At 38.9% G+C, this 19,651-nt stretch overlaps 1 protein-coding gene and 1 long non-coding RNA gene across 2 annotated transcripts; both read left to right on the top strand.

Annotated features, from left to right (window-relative positions):
- Positions 1-1,710: 1,710 nt before the first annotated feature.
- LOC124112926 lies at positions 1,711-4,796 on the top strand. Its single transcript, XM_046473121.2, has 5 exons — positions 1,711-1,716; positions 2,535-2,875; positions 3,395-3,496; positions 3,799-3,921; positions 4,443-4,796. Exons 1-5 carry the CDS (start codon positions 1,711-1,713, stop codon positions 4,657-4,659), a joined length of 789 nt encoding a protein of 262 aa, XP_046329077.1. The 3' UTR covers positions 4,660-4,796.
- A 7,736-nt stretch (positions 4,797-12,532) lies between these two features.
- Positions 12,533-13,635, top strand: LOC124112964. The gene is made up of 3 exons (XR_006857704.1): positions 12,533-12,640; positions 13,160-13,261; positions 13,564-13,635. It is a non-coding gene; the product is annotated as an uncharacterized LOC124112964 (long non-coding RNA).
- The last annotated feature ends 6,016 nt before the right edge of the window (positions 13,636-19,651 follow it).

Genomic DNA, 19,651 nt, shown 5'->3' with positions numbered 1-19,651 from the left:
TTAGTATTATCCTAATAATCTAAACATGTTTATTAAAGGGCACGTCAATGGGCATTAACCAAAATATGTATACGATGTAAAATATGTATTGAAATTAGATGTACAAATCAGATTCAGATGCACTCGCATAACACATATACCACCAGGACCCACACTTGTTAGAATATTAACATTAAAATGTACAAATAATAATAATAATAATAATAATAATAATAATAATAATAATAATAATTATTACATTTATGGTGACTAGGAACTTATATTAAAATTTGCAACAACACACCCCGCAGTACAGGCGGTAGGGTGAAGGACTACAAATCAAGAGGTTGCAGGTACTTATCCCGGTACTTTAAAAGTGTTGTATTCCTAAATGTGTTTGTTGCTGTATGACGAGTAGTATTTCTGTCATACAGGAAAGTTTGTTTTGTTTGTTTGTTTGCTGTTTAACGCCGCTCTTAGCAATATTCAAGCTTTTTATCGGCGGTCTGTAAATAATCGAGTCTGGACCAGAAAATCCAGTGATTGATGTAATAAGCATCGATCCGAGCAATTTGGATACGACGACATACCTCAATCCCGATCCCGTTAGTCGCCTTTTACGACAAGCATAGTCGCAACAATGGATATTAATGGTTTGCTGAAGACCTATTCTACCCCGGATCTTCACGGGTCTCATACAGGAAAGGGAAGCAATGAAAGTATATCTGATTACTACGACAGACCCTTAAGATTTTAATTACCCCCATACATCTATATCTACATAATACGCTTCAAAAACAGACACATAGTAAGCGCCTTGTTTAAAATACCTACTATAAATTTTAAGGGGGGGGGGGGGGGGGGGGGAGGGGGCGTAGAGACACGGGTCTTTCTCACTTTGGGACAAGGACCGTGTTAAAGTTTGTGTTTAGGATCTAAACACAATTTTAAAGTGCATGCACCATTTAAATCATGCATTTAAATAAGTCATTTCAAAGCAAAGTGTATAGTAAGAAAATGAAGATAATTTAAAGGTATAATCTTGCATTTAATCATGAAAATACAAGTAGAAATGCACACGTGTTCCAATATACACACCCATGTTAATGCTCCTACGTGGCAAATGATAACAATGATTACGCAATCCAAAGGGATTCAAAGCAAAGTGTACATTAAGAAAATGAAGATAATTTAAATGCATAATCTTGCATTTAATCATGAAAATACAAGTAGAAATGCACGCGTGTTCCAATATACACACCCATGTTGATGCTTCTACGTGGCAAATGATAACAATGATTACGAAATCCACAGGGTACCAGACACCTATTTTCCATACAACCCCATACAAGATGATTAGTCTTAAACAGCTTTGTCTTCTACATACAAATTTCAAACTGAAAAAGACCCAATCGGCTATTTGATTAACTCAAACAACCTTGACTGATATATCACTGCTTGTACTATCATTACGTTAAGCCTATATAAGTAGAGATGGGCAGCGTCACGGCCGGAGTCTCTACTCTTTAGTGACCATGTAAAGACTGCACGGTAGTGGGCGATGGTCAAAGTAATTCCTGCCCGTTACCAATGTAATAACGATTAGAGGAGAAATAGGTGCTTGTTTGTACCCAACTAGCGGCCAAATCCATCTTTATTATGTACCCTAAACACTCCTTTTCGTCACATGTAGGCAGTGTTTACTTGACATTCTTAATGGTTGTTATGACCATGGGGGTGAGTTTATTGCCCTTGTGTTTCTGGTATATAAACACCATAGTTTGGTGTGTTTAGCATCAATCAGTTGGAGAGTCATCTACAGCAATCAGTTACACGGTCTTGTTCAGAAGCCTACAGCAACATGATGGTAAGTCGCAATGTTTCCATAATTTCCGACAATAATGTTCTCAATGATATATCAGTAATGTTCAAGCATGTGTTGAATTTATATCAATATATATTTATGTATTTTGTGGTTTTCTGGTGGTTAAATACTTGAAACGTAATTCACGCAGCAATGAATGGAGAGAGTAATGTAATTTCAAGAATATTTCCAGTTCATCACGAGTGTAGGTTTTGATTTGGTAGCTATAATGCTTCTGTATGGGTTTACGTTCAGGATATGATAGCAACCACCGCTTGTCATGCGAAGCGATTTAATGAATCAGATGGTCAGGATTGGTGACTTGGTTGATTGCGTGTCATCGTACCCCGACGGCGCGGATCAACGAGCATGATAATCAACCACTGGTTTATGTGCTTCAGACCCGATCCAGATCCGATCAACAACAGGCCGCCGTGAACAAAAATGATTACAGCGTTCAACACAATATTTCTACTCACTATGATTATACTGTACAAGAGATACGATTTCTATTACTCTAAATGAATTGACGTTTTATATTATATATATTTCTTTCGACTTTTTTCACGAGATGTCAACAAAATAACGAAACAGATCGTTTTAACTAATGAAGAAATATATTTCTGACGTTCGTATAAAATGTAGTTAAATTCTAAAACGTTTCGTTCATAATTGAGTTTCATAATTTCAGATGTACATGTTATTGGTGACTCTGTCTCTACCTGCGATGGCATCAGGGCAGTTTATCGGTGGTGGGGGCGGAGTAGCCCTCCCTGGCTCAGCCGTCACTCCGCCGCCGCCGGTCACATTCAACGTTGCTGCTGCAACTGCACCAGCTGCTAGCGGCGTCAGCGGCAACAACGACATCGCCAATAACAACCAATACTTCAACAACGGATTTTTCCATAGCAATAATTTCAATACCGGATACGGCTTCAACACCAACACACATGTCAGCACCGACAACTGTCCCAATCAGACCGACTTCTCAGCTGATCTCCTTCTGTCTAGCGATCCTACCGGGTACCCAATGTAAGTACGGCTTGATGAAATCACTTTTGCCAGACGAAAATATGGCACCATACCATGTCGAAGTGTATTTCTTTTCGCGAACATCACTGTCATCACTGATGTTCAGTGATCCATTCAGATAGTTTCCCCCGCTATTTTGTCTTTTACGCCCAATGGTATATGTTTCGTCGGATAATCTAGACTTGGTATTCTATGTTGTGGACCTTTAATATGTATCGATATATTTTAGATCATATCTTAAGATACAACATCTGTTGTTTGAACTCGTGAAGGTCCGGGTTAGAATTGATCTTCATCAAAGCATGTTTGTCGTAAGAGGTGACTAACGGGATGAGGTGGTCAGGCTCGGTAACTCTGTTGATACACCATCATGGTATTGCGTGGACGGCTGGTCCAGACACGATTATTTACATACCGACGTCGTGTAGCTGGAATATTGTCGAGTGTGACGTTAAGCAGCAAAATTCGATACTTGTCAACATACAAAAATGATCATTATTCTTTTCATAACCTCCACAGAGATGCCATCAACCTTGAACTGGTAAATAGACCCGACCTTCTCAACTGCTTAGCGAGAGAGGTTGTCCTCCCAACCGCACCTAAAGTACCCGCAGATCCTGTGTAAGTACATAGAATGTAGCGTTCGAACTCTCAAAATGTTCATTTTATTTAATTATTAAAAAAGAAATATATATATTTAAACCATTGAAAAATTGGTTTCGTGGATAATGTAGAAAACTAATGGTAGCAACTTTTTGACGAATATAGTGAGTTATTAATAAACCTGAGCTCAAAGCACAATCACGTATGGTACACACATAGTTTGCATTTCTATGATGATCTGATGTACTGGCACTTGTCATATCTATGCATTCGGAGTTGTATAATCTCAATTCAGTCTGACGTATTGCTTATCATTCCAGGCTTACAGTCGTCAAGCAAACCTGCCCCTCGGCTAACCCCATGCTTTGGAGTTTCTTCCGTTACAATGCAAGATGTTGGTTAATACAGAATGTCCAAGAAATGGTCAACTTTACTGTGTGCGGGTAGGATTTGTTTGCATATCTACCTCCCTATTACGACAATAGAACAACAATAACAAAAACGTTGTCTTAATATCAGATGTCAATGATGCATAGTGTTCCAACACAAGGCCGAAGATATAATTATTAATCATATATGCCAATCATTTGTCACAAGGAGTTTTGAGAAGCTATCTTAAGAACGATGACAACTGAAGCGGTCATGGTTTAATTCACACTCGTTGGTGATTGGTGTTAACTGTGCCATGAATATACCGATTAACCTTGAATGTGAAGTGGGCAGGGGTGGTCCTGTCATATAAGACTCCTATGTTCCTAAGTTCGAATCTCAGACAATTACGTGTTAAAGCTGAAATGCCACTGTTAAGCGCCGTTCAACCAAACTCACTCATGAATGAATAATGTATTGTAACTGCATAAAAATTGAAAATTATACTCGTGCACAAGTATGCACCATTGGAAGGTCTGATATTACCACAAAATTATGAAAACGATGATTTATTGTGCATTTGACTTTCTTTCAGCTCTGTTCGCTGCCAGAACTGTGACCACTTCTTCTCAAGTAGCGGCAGCCAGTCTAGGTGTATCCGCCAGTTTCAGTACTTCTCCGTGTGGGCCTTCTGTGAAGGTCTCCCAGCACTCACTCAGATCTCCAGGGAGAGAATCATCCTTCCGTATGCCTGCAATTGTCAGAAGATTCGCTGCTACGCCAATGATTACTTTTGGCGGAAGAGGAAATAGAGTGGGATCATGATGATCCTACTTGCGCCCTCTTGTATAGCAAGTCAACCTCAGGCGTGTTACTTTAAATGTAGTTTTGTCACTTTGTCCACTTTTGTATTTTTTAGTATATCGCTTATATAGATCTTGTAGTTAGTATGTGATATACAGTGTATTGTGCGTGCGAATATTCCCATATATTACAAAATATAGTGTTTGTATAATTGCTCTTCGAAATTCGATTTGTTAAAGAGACACTTTTTTATTGTTCCCATTTTATTATGATCGTGTGTGGTAATTTGTGATTGTACCCATTTTGTTTATGTTTACAATTATTCACTTCAATAAAATATTGTATGGTTTGAATTATAGGTTTTGATATTATTAAACATATTCCCATTCTTATCCCAAAAGGGGACCGCCTCCGTGGTCTAATGGTAGAGCGTCCGTCTGGAGAGCGGAAGGTCCGGGGTTCGATCCCCAGCCGCGTCATACCAAAAGACGTTAAAAGATGGTACTTGTTGTTACTCGGCATTAAGGGGCTAAAACAAGGACAGTATACTGTGTCTGAGTTGGGTATTCATGTTAAACTGCAGCATGGTATCACAGTGTGCTAGCACTATTAATCGGCATCAGTCCGGACTAGTACAAGCAGCCACACACACACACATACACGTGCATGCACGTCGCTATAAAAGTGCAATAATCTTGGACGCGACGTTAAACCCCATTTCACCTCACCTCACCTCACCTCACCTCACCTATCTCAAAAGGAACTAATGTAACATTCGGAGCGAAACCATTTATTCCACAATGACTTTTGGGATGCTTTTGGGAGTTGTCCACAAACTTATAAACGTTATTGATCGTTACTAGACTGAAAACTGTCGCTACAACAGTGCAAACTTATGATCCAAAACATAACAATAATATCTGTATATTATCTCACCATCGAATAACCATTTTTTATCTGTTTCAATTTTTAGCCACCAACAAACATTGATGTATGCATTCTTTTTACCAGCAGTGTAGTTTCTGTTGGGATAGAAAGATATATCGTTCATGTGAGAATATCTCAAACTATCCCCGCACAGACATATAACATGAACCTAAGTACTTTAAACTGAAAGTTGCAATATATGTATTATACCTCACTGTAGCTTAACCTTGTCCAGTAGCTTGGTATGTTAATATGTTTGCCAAAACACAAATCTCCTATTCGTCAACACATCAGTGAGATAGAATTTGACTTTTTTTACTTTCGACATTATGCAAGGAACACTAGTGAAGTAAGTTAGGATAAGATGTATGGATGAACAACTTCTTTATTACAATTAGGAGCGACGTTTCGGTGTAGGTTCTAACACCGTTATCAAGCAAGTGAACGTGTGAGAACCTACACAGAAATGTTGCTCCTACTTGCAATAAAGAAGTTGTTCATACATATATCTTATCCTTACTTAGAACTTCAACTTCTAAATGCCTCTCAAAAAAAGTTACCCGTGAATTGTGTATGATGTCTTTAAGTATTAACACACGTGTCTTGCTCGCGGTGGCTCCGTCTGAAGTTGAAATTAAAAACTAATGAACGTAAAAAACTATTACATACTTATTGCTCATTTAGCGTTCTTTGTCTTGGCCTACAAACTCACCGTAGCTTAACGACTTTGAGTTAATGGACAAACGTTTATGTTTACTTTCATATATCCATAATTCAGACGTGAACGATCTCATCTAGCGCAGATATCATGTAAGTATTATTCAATCAGAGTCATCAGTCATCATCAGAGAACATCAAACGACCCATACAATGTTTAGTACTGAAGTACACCCCGATATTAAGATGACATAATGTTCTACAGCAAATGACGTCATTGTATGTGATGATGTGATATAATAACAGTAATATTCAATTAATAAATAAATAAACACTCGATGAACGACTATTATATTATATGGAATTTGACAATACATTCTCGTAGTCTTTCATCGAGTGTTTCGCTTCAGATATATTGCAACTGTTGTTTTGAATAATTTAGGAAGGGGAACATGGTATTCAGTAACATTTCTGAAATAGGATCTGTAATGAAATTGCCTACCGGGAGGATATGCGAAAGCAGTGCGAAAACTGTCTATATATATATATTCTCTTGAGGATCGGTCATCAGCTAAGTCGTATTCTTACGTTGATTCGATACCGCTGGTTGACCGTTCAGAATGCAGGGCTCTAACCTGCCATGTCAGAATCATTTTCAGGAGCTTCATGTGGTGATACTCACTCCGAGGAAACATGAGGTTAGTTGTTTGACCAATTGACACAAAGTAGAGGCTAGTTTAGTAGTTTGAGATGTATTGAACGTTTTGCCTCAGACAACAATTCATCAATTTATATCCAGGGCTCGAATGTTGCTATAGATGATGACGGCAATGACAATGTACAATGTATTATGTTACAGTCAATGTATATAATCAGGCAATATGTGTATTGACTAAAATGTTCAGTCATTATACATATTGCCTAATTATAGTCATTGACTGTAACATGTATACGTACATATGTTATAGCTAGATACACAGCTGCTAACAAATGTATTTACGTGTATAAACATATACGTACATGTCATTAATACAGCGGGCTTTAGTGCCCGTGACCAGACACTGTACCATCGTGTACTCGTTTAGTTTCTAATTATTACAGTGAGTGAGTGAGTGAGTGAGTTGGGTTTAACGCCGCTTTTAACAGTATTCCAGTTATATCACGTTTACCACTTCGGTGAAACCCACGAGCACGGGTATGGTGCTGACAAACCTAGAAACATAACTCTGCACAGCGAATCGCGGCGCCTTAGACGACTGGGCCACCATCGCCCCCTAATTATTACAGAAACCTCTGTAAATTGTCGAACGTATTACGGCACACGTCAACTTGGTGCAAGTCAGCGTACTGTACCCGATAAGTTTCACGTTTCACAGTCAGTGCTTAACAGACTGTGGCACACATTTGACAGACACAGAACGTTGATCAGGACAGGATCGACACCACTCGCCAGGAATCGAGGCGCAGACAACTCAGGCACTGCGTGGATATAGATGATGGTCACGTGTGATGTTATCAGACGGATCCAGATTCACCCTTCTGTTACTAGCGTGGTCGTGTTTGGAGACGTGTCCATCAACGTAACGTCGACGTCAGTGTTCGCCATCATGACAGGTACAATGTATAGTGGTTGTTCAGTGATCATGATATGGGCTCGGATCAAAATTCTGCGTGTAATATTTCATGAAAGTATCGTCATACACATCCAATACACGAATCGTCATACACGAACCATACGTCAGCTCAAGCCACCTGACTCAATATGCAAGGCATGTTAATACTATACATCGTTCTCTAAAATCCGCCGTACATTTACAACAATATTAAAAGATCCATGTGCCTTGAAGTGAACTTGTCTGAATGTATGAATTCCGAACAAATATAACAATTTATCATATAATGGGTAGGTTTCTCGGCAAGATAAAGCCAACGGATAAAAACGATATCCGTTTGGGTCATATGCGGATAGAGATGCAAATATCAAAGGTCAAGTAGGGACTACTTTCACTGTTTATAAACAAACATGGCGTCACCCTCGTCATTCGGCGATCGAGTCAGAATTAACCATCGGGAAACTGGATAAACTACAGGGATAATTGCTATCATTATCAAAAGAACAGCCTAATATACAGAAAATCCGTCTCTAACTGTGACGTAGCGAAGGCATTTTATAAGTTTTGGCAACTTTAGAGATATAAATTTCGAAACAATTTTGCGATAGCACGAGGCTTAGCCAAGTGGGATTAGTAGCCATATCTGTGCTTGTAGACCTCTGCGGCTTGAAACCTTCTCCACAAATTAAAATAGTTGGATTTGGCCGAAATATGTTTGAATTGTTACCTTGTTTCGTTTTGTCGTTGTGTGTACATCTGACTACACTTCTTAACGTTATGACAGGACAGACCGGCTGTCAACAACGTCTGACCGTGGCCGTGACGTCTCATAGACTAGGGTTAGAGTAGCTTCCCTTTGACAAAGGGCAGTTACTCTAGCGGAGAGACCGATGGATTGCCGCGAAAGGCAAATAAAAACAATTGTTGTTTTGCGTGTTGTATGCTGCTTCGCCACTGTATAAGAAAACAGATTTCAGTTGGAACTATATTGGCTACTGTCACTGTCCGACTGACACATCACTTACCCTGTGACGTAATAAATATTAATGCGCGCATTCCAGGAAAACTCGCAACGTTTCGCTAATATATGTGAGAGAGGGAAATCGATTTTGAAGCACAGAATTAAAGAATGACATTATATGATAAAGAGGTTATCACGCTTGTGTGTTTGCGGATGGTAAATATCCTGTATTAGGAATAAACACTATGTATTTAGCTCGCCAAGGCTCGCTAAATACAATGTTTATTCCTAATGCAGGATATTTACCATCCCCAAACACACTCGCGTGATAACCTCTATATATTTTAAAAACAAATGATTTAGAAACGATTTACACTTTGCAGTACTTGTTATCTACACTGTCAACCTGTAGACAACAGGTATTACTGTCAGGCAAAAAAGGTATACACTTAAAAATATCACAACGTTATCAGATCGTTACTAGGGTGAAACTGTTGCCGAAACAGTGCAAACGTAAGGTCCAGAACACACAAAGTACACCACCACCGCCATATCTTGTTTAATTCATTTTTATCTACCATCAAACATGGGTGTATACTTTCTTTGGCCCGCGGCTAAGTTCTCGAAACAATGATATAAAATATAATACTTGAATAACAATCTCGCGCGTGTAAGAAACCTCTAATCTATTCGTGGGTTCGAATCCCGGTTCGATTATATTTCTAGGTTTGTCAGCACCATACTCGTGCTCGTGTGTTTCTCCAAAGTGTTAAAGGTCTGAGACCTGCATCCCGGAGGGTTCCCTACTACATAAAGATGACACGGCGTTATATAACTGGAATACTGTTCAAAGCGGTGTTAAATCCAACCCTGCATTAGATGACCGGGCATCCCGATGTATGAAGTCACATGTGATGCGTTCACGCAATATACTAATATGCTCGTTTGTACATCAATATAATAGATCTTGAATAGGAGTACTGTGAGTATACATACAAGACATGTTTAGATCTTACCATGTACAGGAATGTGTTTAAATCATAAACGGAATAAACATTTTGTGTGATCTATAACGTACAGGGTCTAAACACATGGAATGAGCTATCTTCTCAAAACCCTAAACACGACGTAAAGGTAACATTCCCTAATCTAAACATGTACAGAGTTGAAACATGTTTACGACAAATGGATATAATTTTGTATTATCCTAATAATCTAAACTTGTTAATTAAAGTGCACGTCATTTGGCATTAACCCAAATATGTATACGATGTAAAATATGTATTGAAATTAGATGTACAAATCAGATTCAGATGCACTCGCATAACACATATACCAGCAGGAGCCACACCTGGCAGAATATTAACATTAAAATGTACAAATAATTATTATTATTATTATTATTATTATTATTATTATTATTATTATTGTGACTAGGAACATATTAACATTTGTGACAACACACTCCGCAGCACAGGTGAAGGACTACAAGTCAAGAGGTTGCAGGTACTTATCCCGGTACTCTAAAAGTGTTGTATTCCTAAATGTGTTTGTTGCTGTATGACGAGTAGTATTTCTGTCATACAGGAAAGTTTGTTTTGTTTGTTTGTTTGCTGTTTAACGCCGCACTCAGCAATATTCAAGCTTTTTATCGGCGGTCTTTAAATAATCGAGTCTGGACCAGAAAATCCAGTGATTAATATAATGAGCATCGATCCACGCAATTGGGATACGACGACATACATCAATCCCGATCCCGTTAGTCGCCTTTTACGACAAGCATAGTTGCAACAATGGCTTGCTGAAGACCTATTCTACCCCGGTTCTTCACGGGTCTCATACAGGAAAGGGAAGCAATGAAAGTATATCTGATTACTACGACATACCCTAAAGATTTTAATTACCCCCATACATCTATATCTACATTATATGCTTTAAAAACAGACACTTAGTAAGCGCCTTCTTTAAAATTACCTACTATCAATTTCAAGGGGGGGGGGGGGGGGGGGGGAGAGAGACACGGGTCTTTCTCACTTTTGGACAAAGACCGTGTTAAGGTTTGTGTTTAGGATCTAAACACAATTTTAAAGTGCATTCACCATTTAAATCATGTATTTAAATAAGTCATTTCAAAGCAAAGTGTACAATAAGAAAATGAAGATAATTTAAATGTATAATCTTGCATTTAATCGTGAAAATACAAGTAGAAATGCACACGTGTTCCAATATACACACCCATGTTAATGCTTCTACGTGGCAAATGATAACAATGATTACGAAATCAACAGGATACCAGGTACCTATTTTCCATACAACCCCATACAAGATGATTATTCTTAAACAGCTTTATCTTCTACATACAAATTTCAAACTGAAATAGACCCAATCGGCTATTTGATTAACTCAAACAACCTTGACTGATTTATCACTGCTTGTACTATCATTACCTTAAGCCTATATGAGTAGAGATGGGCAGCGTCACGGCCGGAGTCTCTACCCTTTAGTGACCATGTAAAGATGGTCAAAGTAATTCCTGTCCGTTACCAATGTAATAACGATTAGAGGAGAAATAGGTGCTTGTTTGTACCTAACTAGCGGCCAAATCCATCTCTATTATGTATCCTTTTCGTCACATGTAGGCAGTGTTTACTTGACATTCTTTATGGTGGTTATGACCATGGGGGTAGGTTTATTGCCCTTAGTTTTCTGGTATATAAAGACCATAGTTTGGTGTGTTTAGCATCAATCAGTTGGAGAGTCATCTACAGCAATCAGTTATACGGTCTTGTTCAGTAGCCTACAGCAACATGATGGTAAGTCGCAATGTTTCCATAATTTCCGACAATAATGTTCTCAATGATATATCAGTTATTTATATCAATATATATTTATGTATTTTGAGGTTTTCTGGTGGTTTAATACTTGAAACGTAATTCACGCAGCAATGAATGGAGAGAGTAATGTAATTTCAAGAATATTACCAGTTCATCACGAGTGTAGGTTTTGATTTGGTAGCTATAATGCTTCTGTATGGGTATACGTTCAGGATATGATAGCAACCAACGCTTGTCATGCGAAGCGATTTAATGAATCAGATGGTCAGGATTGGTGACTTGGTTGATTGCGTGTCATCGTACCCCGACGGCGCGGATCAACGAGCATGATAATCAACCACTGGTTTATGTGCTTCAGACCCGATCCAGATCCGATCAACAACAGGCCGCCGTGAACTAACATGATTACAGCGTTCAACACAATATTTCTACTCGCTATGCTTATACTGTACAAGAGATACGATTTCTATTACTCTAAATGAATTGACGTTTTATGATATATATTTCTTTCTACTTTTTTCGCGAGATGTCAACAAAATAACGAAACAGATCGTTTTAACTTAGGTACAAATTAATAAAGAAATATTTCTGACGTTCGTATAAAATGTAGTTAAATTCTAAAACGTTTCGTTAATAATTGAATTTCATAATTTCAGATGTACCTGTTATTGGTGACTCTGTCTCTACCTGCGATGGCATCAGGGCAGTTTATCGGTGGTGGGGGCGGAGTAGCCCTCCCTGGCTCAGCCGTCACTCCGCCGCCGCCGGTCACAATCAACGTTGCTGCTGCAACTGCACCAGCTGCTAGCGGCGTCAGCGGCAACAACGACATCGCCAATAACAACCAATACTTCAACAACGGATTTTTCCATAGCAATAATTTCAATACCGGATACGGCTTCAACACCAACACACATGTCAGCACCGACAACTGTCCCAATCAGACCGACTTCTCAGCTGATCTCCTTCTGTCTAGCGATCCTACCGGGTACCCAATGTAAGTACGGCTTGATGAAATCACTTTTGCCAGACGAAAATATGGCACCATACCATGTCGAAGTGTATTTCTTTTCGCGAACATCACTGTCATCACTGATGTTCAGTGATCCATTCAGATAGTTTCCCCCGCTATTTTGTCTTTTACGCCCAATGGTATATGTTTCGTCGGATAATCTAGACTTGGTATTCTATGTTGTGGACCTTTAATATGTATCGATATATTTTAGATCATATCTTAAGATACAACATCTGTTGTTTGAACTCGTGAAGGTCCGGGTTAGAATTGATCTTCATCAACGCATGTTTGTCGTAAGAGGTGACTAACGGGATGAGGTGGTCAGGCTCGGTAACTCTGTTGATACACCATCGTGGTATTGCGTGGACGGCTGGTCCAGACACGATTATTTACATACCAACGTCGTGTAGCTGGAATATTGTCGAGTGTGGCGATAAGCAACAAAATTCGGTACTTGTCAACATACAAAAATGATCATTATTCTTTTCATAACCTCCACAGAGATGCCATCAACCTTGAACTGGTAAATAGACCCGACCTTCTCAACTGCTTAGCGAGAGAGGTTGTCCTCCCAACCGCACCTAAAGTACCCGCAGATCCTGTGTAAGTACATAGAATGTAGCGTTCGAACTCTCAAAATGTTCATTTTATTTAATTATTAAAAAAGAAATATATATATTTAAACCATTGAAAAATTGGTTTCGTGGATAATGTAGAAAACTAATGGTAGCAACTTTTTGACGAATATAGTGAGTTATTAATAAACCTGAGCTCAAAGCACAATCACGTATGGTACACACATAGTTTGCATTTCTATAATGATCTGATGTACTGGCACTTGTCATATCTATGCATTCGGAGTTGTATAATCTCAATTCAGTCTGATGTATTGCTTATCATTCCAGGCTTACAGTCGTCAAGCAAACCTGCCCCTCGGCTAACCCCATGCTTTGGAGTTTCTTCCGTTACAATGCAAGATGTTGGTTAATACAGAATGTCCAAGAAATGGTCAACTTTACTGTGTGCGGGTAGGATTTGTTTGCATATCTACCTCCCTATTACGACAATAGAACAACAATAACAACAACTTTGTCTTTGTCATATCAATTGAAAATAATGCATAGTGTTCCAACACAAGGCCGAAGATATAATTATTAATCATATATGCCAATCATTTGTCACAAGGAGCTTTGAGAAGCTATCTTAAGAACGATGACAACTGAAGCGGTCATGGTTTAATTCACACTCGTTGGTGATTGGTGTTAACTGTGCCATGAATATACCGATTAACCTTGAATGTGAAGTGGGCAGGGGTGGTCCTGTCATATAAGACTCCTATGTTCCTAAGTTCGAATCTCAGACAATTACGTGTTAAAGCTGAAATGCCACTGTTAAGCGCCGTTCAACCAAACTCACTCATGAATGAATAATGTATTGTAACTGCATAAAAATTGAAAATTATACTCGTGCACAATTATGCACCATTGGAAGGTCTGATATTACCACAAAATTATGAAAACGATGATTTATTGTGCATTTGACTTTCTTTCAGTTCTGTTCGCTGCCAGAACTGTGACCACTTCTTCTCAAGTAGCGGCAGCCAGTCTAGGTGTATCCGCCAGTTTCAGTACTTCTCCGTGTGGGCCTTCTGTGAAGGTCTCCCAGCACTCACTCAGATCTCCAGGGAGAGAATCATCCTTCCGTATGCCTGCAATTGTCAGAAGATTCGCTGCTACGCCAATGATTACTTTTGGCGGAAGAGGAAATAGAGTGGGATCATGATGATCCTACTTGCGCCCTCTTGTATAGCAAGTCAACCTCAGGCGTGTTACTTTAAATGTAGTTTTGTCACTTTGTCCACTTTTGTATTTAGTATATTGCTTATATAGATCTTGTAGTTAGTCTGTGATATACAGTGTATTGTGCGTGCGAATATTCCCATATATTACAAAATATAGTGTTTGTATAATTGCTCTTCGAAATTCGACTTGTTAAAGAGACACTTTTTTATTGTTCCCATTTTATTATGATCGTGTGTGGTAATTTGTGATTGTACCCATTTTGTTTATGTTTACAATTATTCACTTCAATAAAATATTGTATGGTTTGAATTATAGGTTTTGATATTATTTGCTATATTCAACATATTCCCATTCTTATCCCAAAAGGGGACCGCCTCCGTGGTCTAATGGTAGAGCGTCCGTCTGGAGGAAGGTCCGGGGTTCAATTCCCCAGCCGCGTCATACCCAAAGACGTTAAAAGATGGTACTTGTTGTTACTCGGCATTAAGGGGCTAAAACAAGGACAGTATACTGTGTCTGAGTTGGGTATTCATGTTAAACTGCGGCATGGTATCACAGTGTGCTAGCTCTATTAATCGGCATCAGTCCGGACTAGTACAAGCAGCCACACACACACATACACGTGCATACACGTCGCTATAGAAGTGCAATAATCTTGGACGCGACGTTAAACCCCATTTCACTTCACCTCATCTCACCTACCCTAAAAGGAACTGATGTAATATTCGGAGCAAAACCATTTATTCCACAATGACTTTTGGGATGCTTTTGGGAGTTGTCCACAAACTTATAAACGTTATTGATCGTTACTAGACTGAAAACTGTCGCTACAACACTGCAACCTTATGATCCAAAACATAACAATAATATCTGTATATTATCTCACCATCGAATAACCATTTCTTATCTGTTTCATTTTTAGCCACCAACAAACATTGATGTATGCTTTCTTTTTCCCAGCAGTGTAGTTTCTGTTGGGACAGAAAGACATATCGTTGATGTGAGAATATCTCAAACTATCCCCGCACAGACATATAACATGAACCTAAGTACTTTAAACTGAAAGTTGCAATGTATGTATTATACCTCACTGTAGCTTAACCTTGTCCAGTAGCTTGGTATGTTAATATGTTTGCCCCCCCAAAATATCCGATTCGTCAACACAGCAGTGAGATAAATTTGACTTTATTTACTTTCGACATTATGCAAGGAACACTAGTGAAGAAGTTAGGATAAGATGTATGGATGAACAACTTCTTTATTACAATTAGGAGCGACGTTTCGGTGTAGGTTCTAACACCGTTATCAAGCAAGTGAACGTGTGAGAACCTACACAGAAATGTTGCTCCTACTTGCAATAAAGAAGTTGTTCATACATATAACTTATCCTTACTTAGTACTCCAACTTCTAAATGCCTCTAAAAAAATGTTACACGTGAATTGTGTTTGATGTCTTTAAGTATTAACACACGTGTCTGGCTTAATCGTTTAGTGTCTAATTATGACAGTAACCTCTGTAAATTGTCGAACGTATTACGGCACACGTCAACTTGGTGCAAGTCAGCGTACTGTACCCGATAAGTTTCACGTTTCACAGTCAGTGCTTAACAAGGGACGAAACCGCCTCGTCTTGTAAAGATCTGTGAAAGGTACCTGGAAGTGTAAGGTTATATGCAGACGCTTACCACATATATGTTGGAAATACAGGAGTTAAATACCAAGCGTGATAATAAGGAAGGGATACATGTTCTCGATGATGAATACAGATCCACGGTGTTAGGAAGTTATGATCTGAATGACAGATTTGCAACATTTACCACACACATGTGATGACAAGAATGCAAAGCTGGTATGTTTCGTTACAGGTTATGGTTTTCTACTCAAAGAAGTTAAAGAACACCGGGTTCTATCAATTTAATTGTTAATCTGTTATGCCCGATCTTTTCATTTTACTATATATGATCCATGACTGATTAAGTGTAGTGATATGAAAGAATCAGATGACCTTGAACTTCTTTAGAGTAATGTATATCACAAAAGATATGATGGTGTCCAGAAAAAGCAAATATGGTAAATACTGAACGATGTCATTTATCTCCAAATGTCAAACCTGGTATCATACCAGTCCAAAATTAAAGACTTATATGCACTTAACATGCATAGAAATCCCGTTGTGTCGGTTTTTATTTATGTGGAAACCTCAGTATGTTGTTAGGAAGTATTATGTATTTACTGAGGGGACTTACCAACGATTCGTTAATGCGGGCATGTGTTAGTCCGGACGATTATGGTTTCACTAAAAAACGGTGCAATAAAGTTAGATTATATTACCTAATGCCGGGTTGTAACACGGGGAAGAGATTACACATAGCTGTGTGTCGTTATTGTCTCCTGCACACGGTTGACCATCGAAGGCTGGGGCGGGAGCGTCACACGATCTTGTCCGAGTCTGCATCCCCTCCCCACAGTCTTGGCTGCAGTCTCCCCACGCACCCCAGTCAGACCAGAAACCGTCAACTGTGTGGAAACATGGACAGATTGTCGAATCCGTTAGGCCCATGGAAAGAGTCGATGCATCACAGTTTTAAAACAACCGCACACAAACGTGAACCATGTGTCACCGCTTGTAAAGGTAATTTGACATTGATGGCAAAAATTCGGAGATTAAAATGAATGGATGGATAAAGGATTGCCTGGTATCCTGTATTTGTGTGTGAGAATCTGTGAAATCTAGTTTTTCCGTTCAAATTGTATATCGATTGTGAAAAACTAAAACTAAAACTTGCTTCTTCTTTTTGGAAAGCGCGACAATGCGACATTACAATGCATGGTAAATATACTGAAAATAATGTTAAGGGTGGGTTTTTTTCACACTGAATGCATCAACCCTCATCGCACACATAATTATTTTCTTACCTCCAATGACCTCTTTGTGAGAGCTCTATGCTAATGTAGTTCATAAATCGGTTCAGGATTTATTGATATGATTATGTTTATATTAAGACTACACAATGTGAATGTACTTGATAACCGATATCTTCTCACGGTGAAAGGTAAAACATTAAAATCTGAATTCTGTTCAACTTTTACCAAAAAAATATAAACATTGACCAATGTCAAAATCAAAATATTGATTTTTTTACATTATAAACCATTAAAGGACAGGAGTGTATAAATACTACAATTCAATTGGCACGCGTCTCAAAGTATTCAACCCTTTAATCAATGATAAAAATATTCACACAGTTCACAGGCGGTGTCATTAGGCCTCCAGGAACATAGTATGTGATAAGGGCCCGTTTTGGCATGCTGGAAATGTCATACTTTAAAATTAAGATAACCCTTGTTATGACAATTATTGAGCATGTCCATATGACCGACACAAGAATTGGCTTCAATGAGTTAAAAGAGACGATATCTCTTCGAGAGAAATTCTATAATCAATACAAGTAAGAATCTAATAATACTCCTAAAATAAGCTTATTTGTCCTTTTTAATTGTATTATTTTATGTTTCATCCTTACCTCGACATTTCATGGTGTTAAATGTCCAAAATTTGCAAATGTTGAACATTGTTATATCCCATTCTTCTTATTCGAATTCGCGATGTAAAATTTCTGAACTTTTGCTCATTCTTAAATTATGCAATTTGACATCTTGTTGACCAAAACGGGTCCCTTTACTTTTCAATTGGAGATATGGGCTTGAAGTCATTTTAACATGTGGAAACATTTACCTGGAATAGTTGTGGCGCAGTCCTCATCCAGGTAGCCATCCATGTCGTCATCAACTATTTCAGATGAAGATTAGTTCCGGTTATAATGAATCCACAATATCATTTAAATAACTTCGGTATAGGCCAAAGTATACGCTGTCCACACTAAGAGTATGGTTTTACGCCGCTTTTAGCAATATTCAAGCAATATCACGGCGGGGGACACCAGAAATGGGCTTCACATATTGTACCCAGGTCGGGAATCGAACCCGGGTCTTCGGCGTGACGAGCGAACGCTTTAACCACTAGGCGACCCGACCGCCCCTTCCGAGGCTACGAAATACCTTCAACAGCTCATGATCATTCCTGTATATCGGTGTTTCAGTTTTATCTTTATAACAGAACAGTTTCGTATACAGCAAGGACAGAGACATTGGTTCTCCATGTAATGCTCTCAAGCAAGTGAGTCATGTTCGATCGAACAACATGTTATATACAAAACGTTGATCAGGACAGGATTGACACCACTCGCCAGGACAGACAACTCAGGCACTGCGTGGATATAGATGATGGTCACGTGTGATGTTATCAGACGGATCCAGATTCACCCTTCTGTTACTAGCGTGGTCGTGTTTGGAGACGAGTCCATCAACGTAACGTCGACGTCAGTGTTCGCCATCATGACAGGTACAATGTATAGTGGTTGTTCAGTGATGGTATGGGCTCGGATCAAAATTCTGCGTGTAATATTTCTTGAAAGTATCGTCATACACATCCAATACTACTAATCGTCATACACGAACCATACGTCAGCTCAAGCCACCTGACTCAATATGCAAGGCATGTTAATAATATACATCGTTCTCTAAAATCCGCAGTATATTTACAACAATATTAAAAGATCAATGTGCCTTGAAGTGAACTTGTCTGAATGTTTGAATTCTGAACAAATATAACAATATATTTTATAAACAAATGAAACGAATTACACTTTGCAGTACTTGTTATCTACACTGTCAACCTGAAGACAAAAGGTATTACTGTCAGGCAAAAAAAGGTATACACTTAAAAAAACATCACAACGTTATCAAATCGTTACTAGGGTGAAACTGTTGCCGAAACAGTGCAAACGTAAGGTCCAAAACACACAAAATACACCACCACCGCCATATCTTGTTTAATTCATTTTTATCTACCATCAAACATGGGTGTATACTTTCTTTGGCCCGCGGCTAAGTTCACTGTACAGAGTTGCGTCCCTTGGCCACGCCAGAAACCTATGATTGTGGGTTCGAATCCCGGTTCGCCCCGATTATGTTTCTAGGTTTGTCAGCACCATACCCGTGCTCGTGGGTTTCACCGAAGTGGTAAACGTCTGAGACCTGCATCACTTCGGGCTTTCCTCCCACATTAAGCTGACACGCCGCGATATAACTGGAATACTGTTAAAAGCGGCGTTAAACTCAACTCACTCAC

The sequence above is a fragment of the Haliotis rufescens genome, unplaced genomic scaffold, assembly GCF_023055435.1.
Source record: "Haliotis rufescens isolate VD_foot unplaced genomic scaffold, xgHalRufe1.0.p SCAF_7, whole genome shotgun sequence".
NCBI classification, from domain to species: Eukaryota; Metazoa; Mollusca; class Gastropoda; order Lepetellida; family Haliotidae; genus Haliotis; species Haliotis rufescens.
This window is presented reverse-complemented; position numbering and strand designations above follow the sequence as displayed.

What these genes read in the sequence shown, in the direction of transcription:
- LOC124112926 (XM_046473121.2), top strand. An exon ending in GATCCTACCGGGTACCCAAT is followed by an intron (nt 2,876 to 3,394) that starts GTAAGTACGGCT and finishes TAACCTCCACAG; the next exon opens with AGATGCCATCAACCTTGAAC. An exon ending in GTCAACTTTACTGTGTGCGG is followed by an intron (nt 3,922 to 4,442) that starts GTAGGATTTGTT and finishes ACTTTCTTTCAG; the next exon opens with CTCTGTTCGCTGCCAGAACT.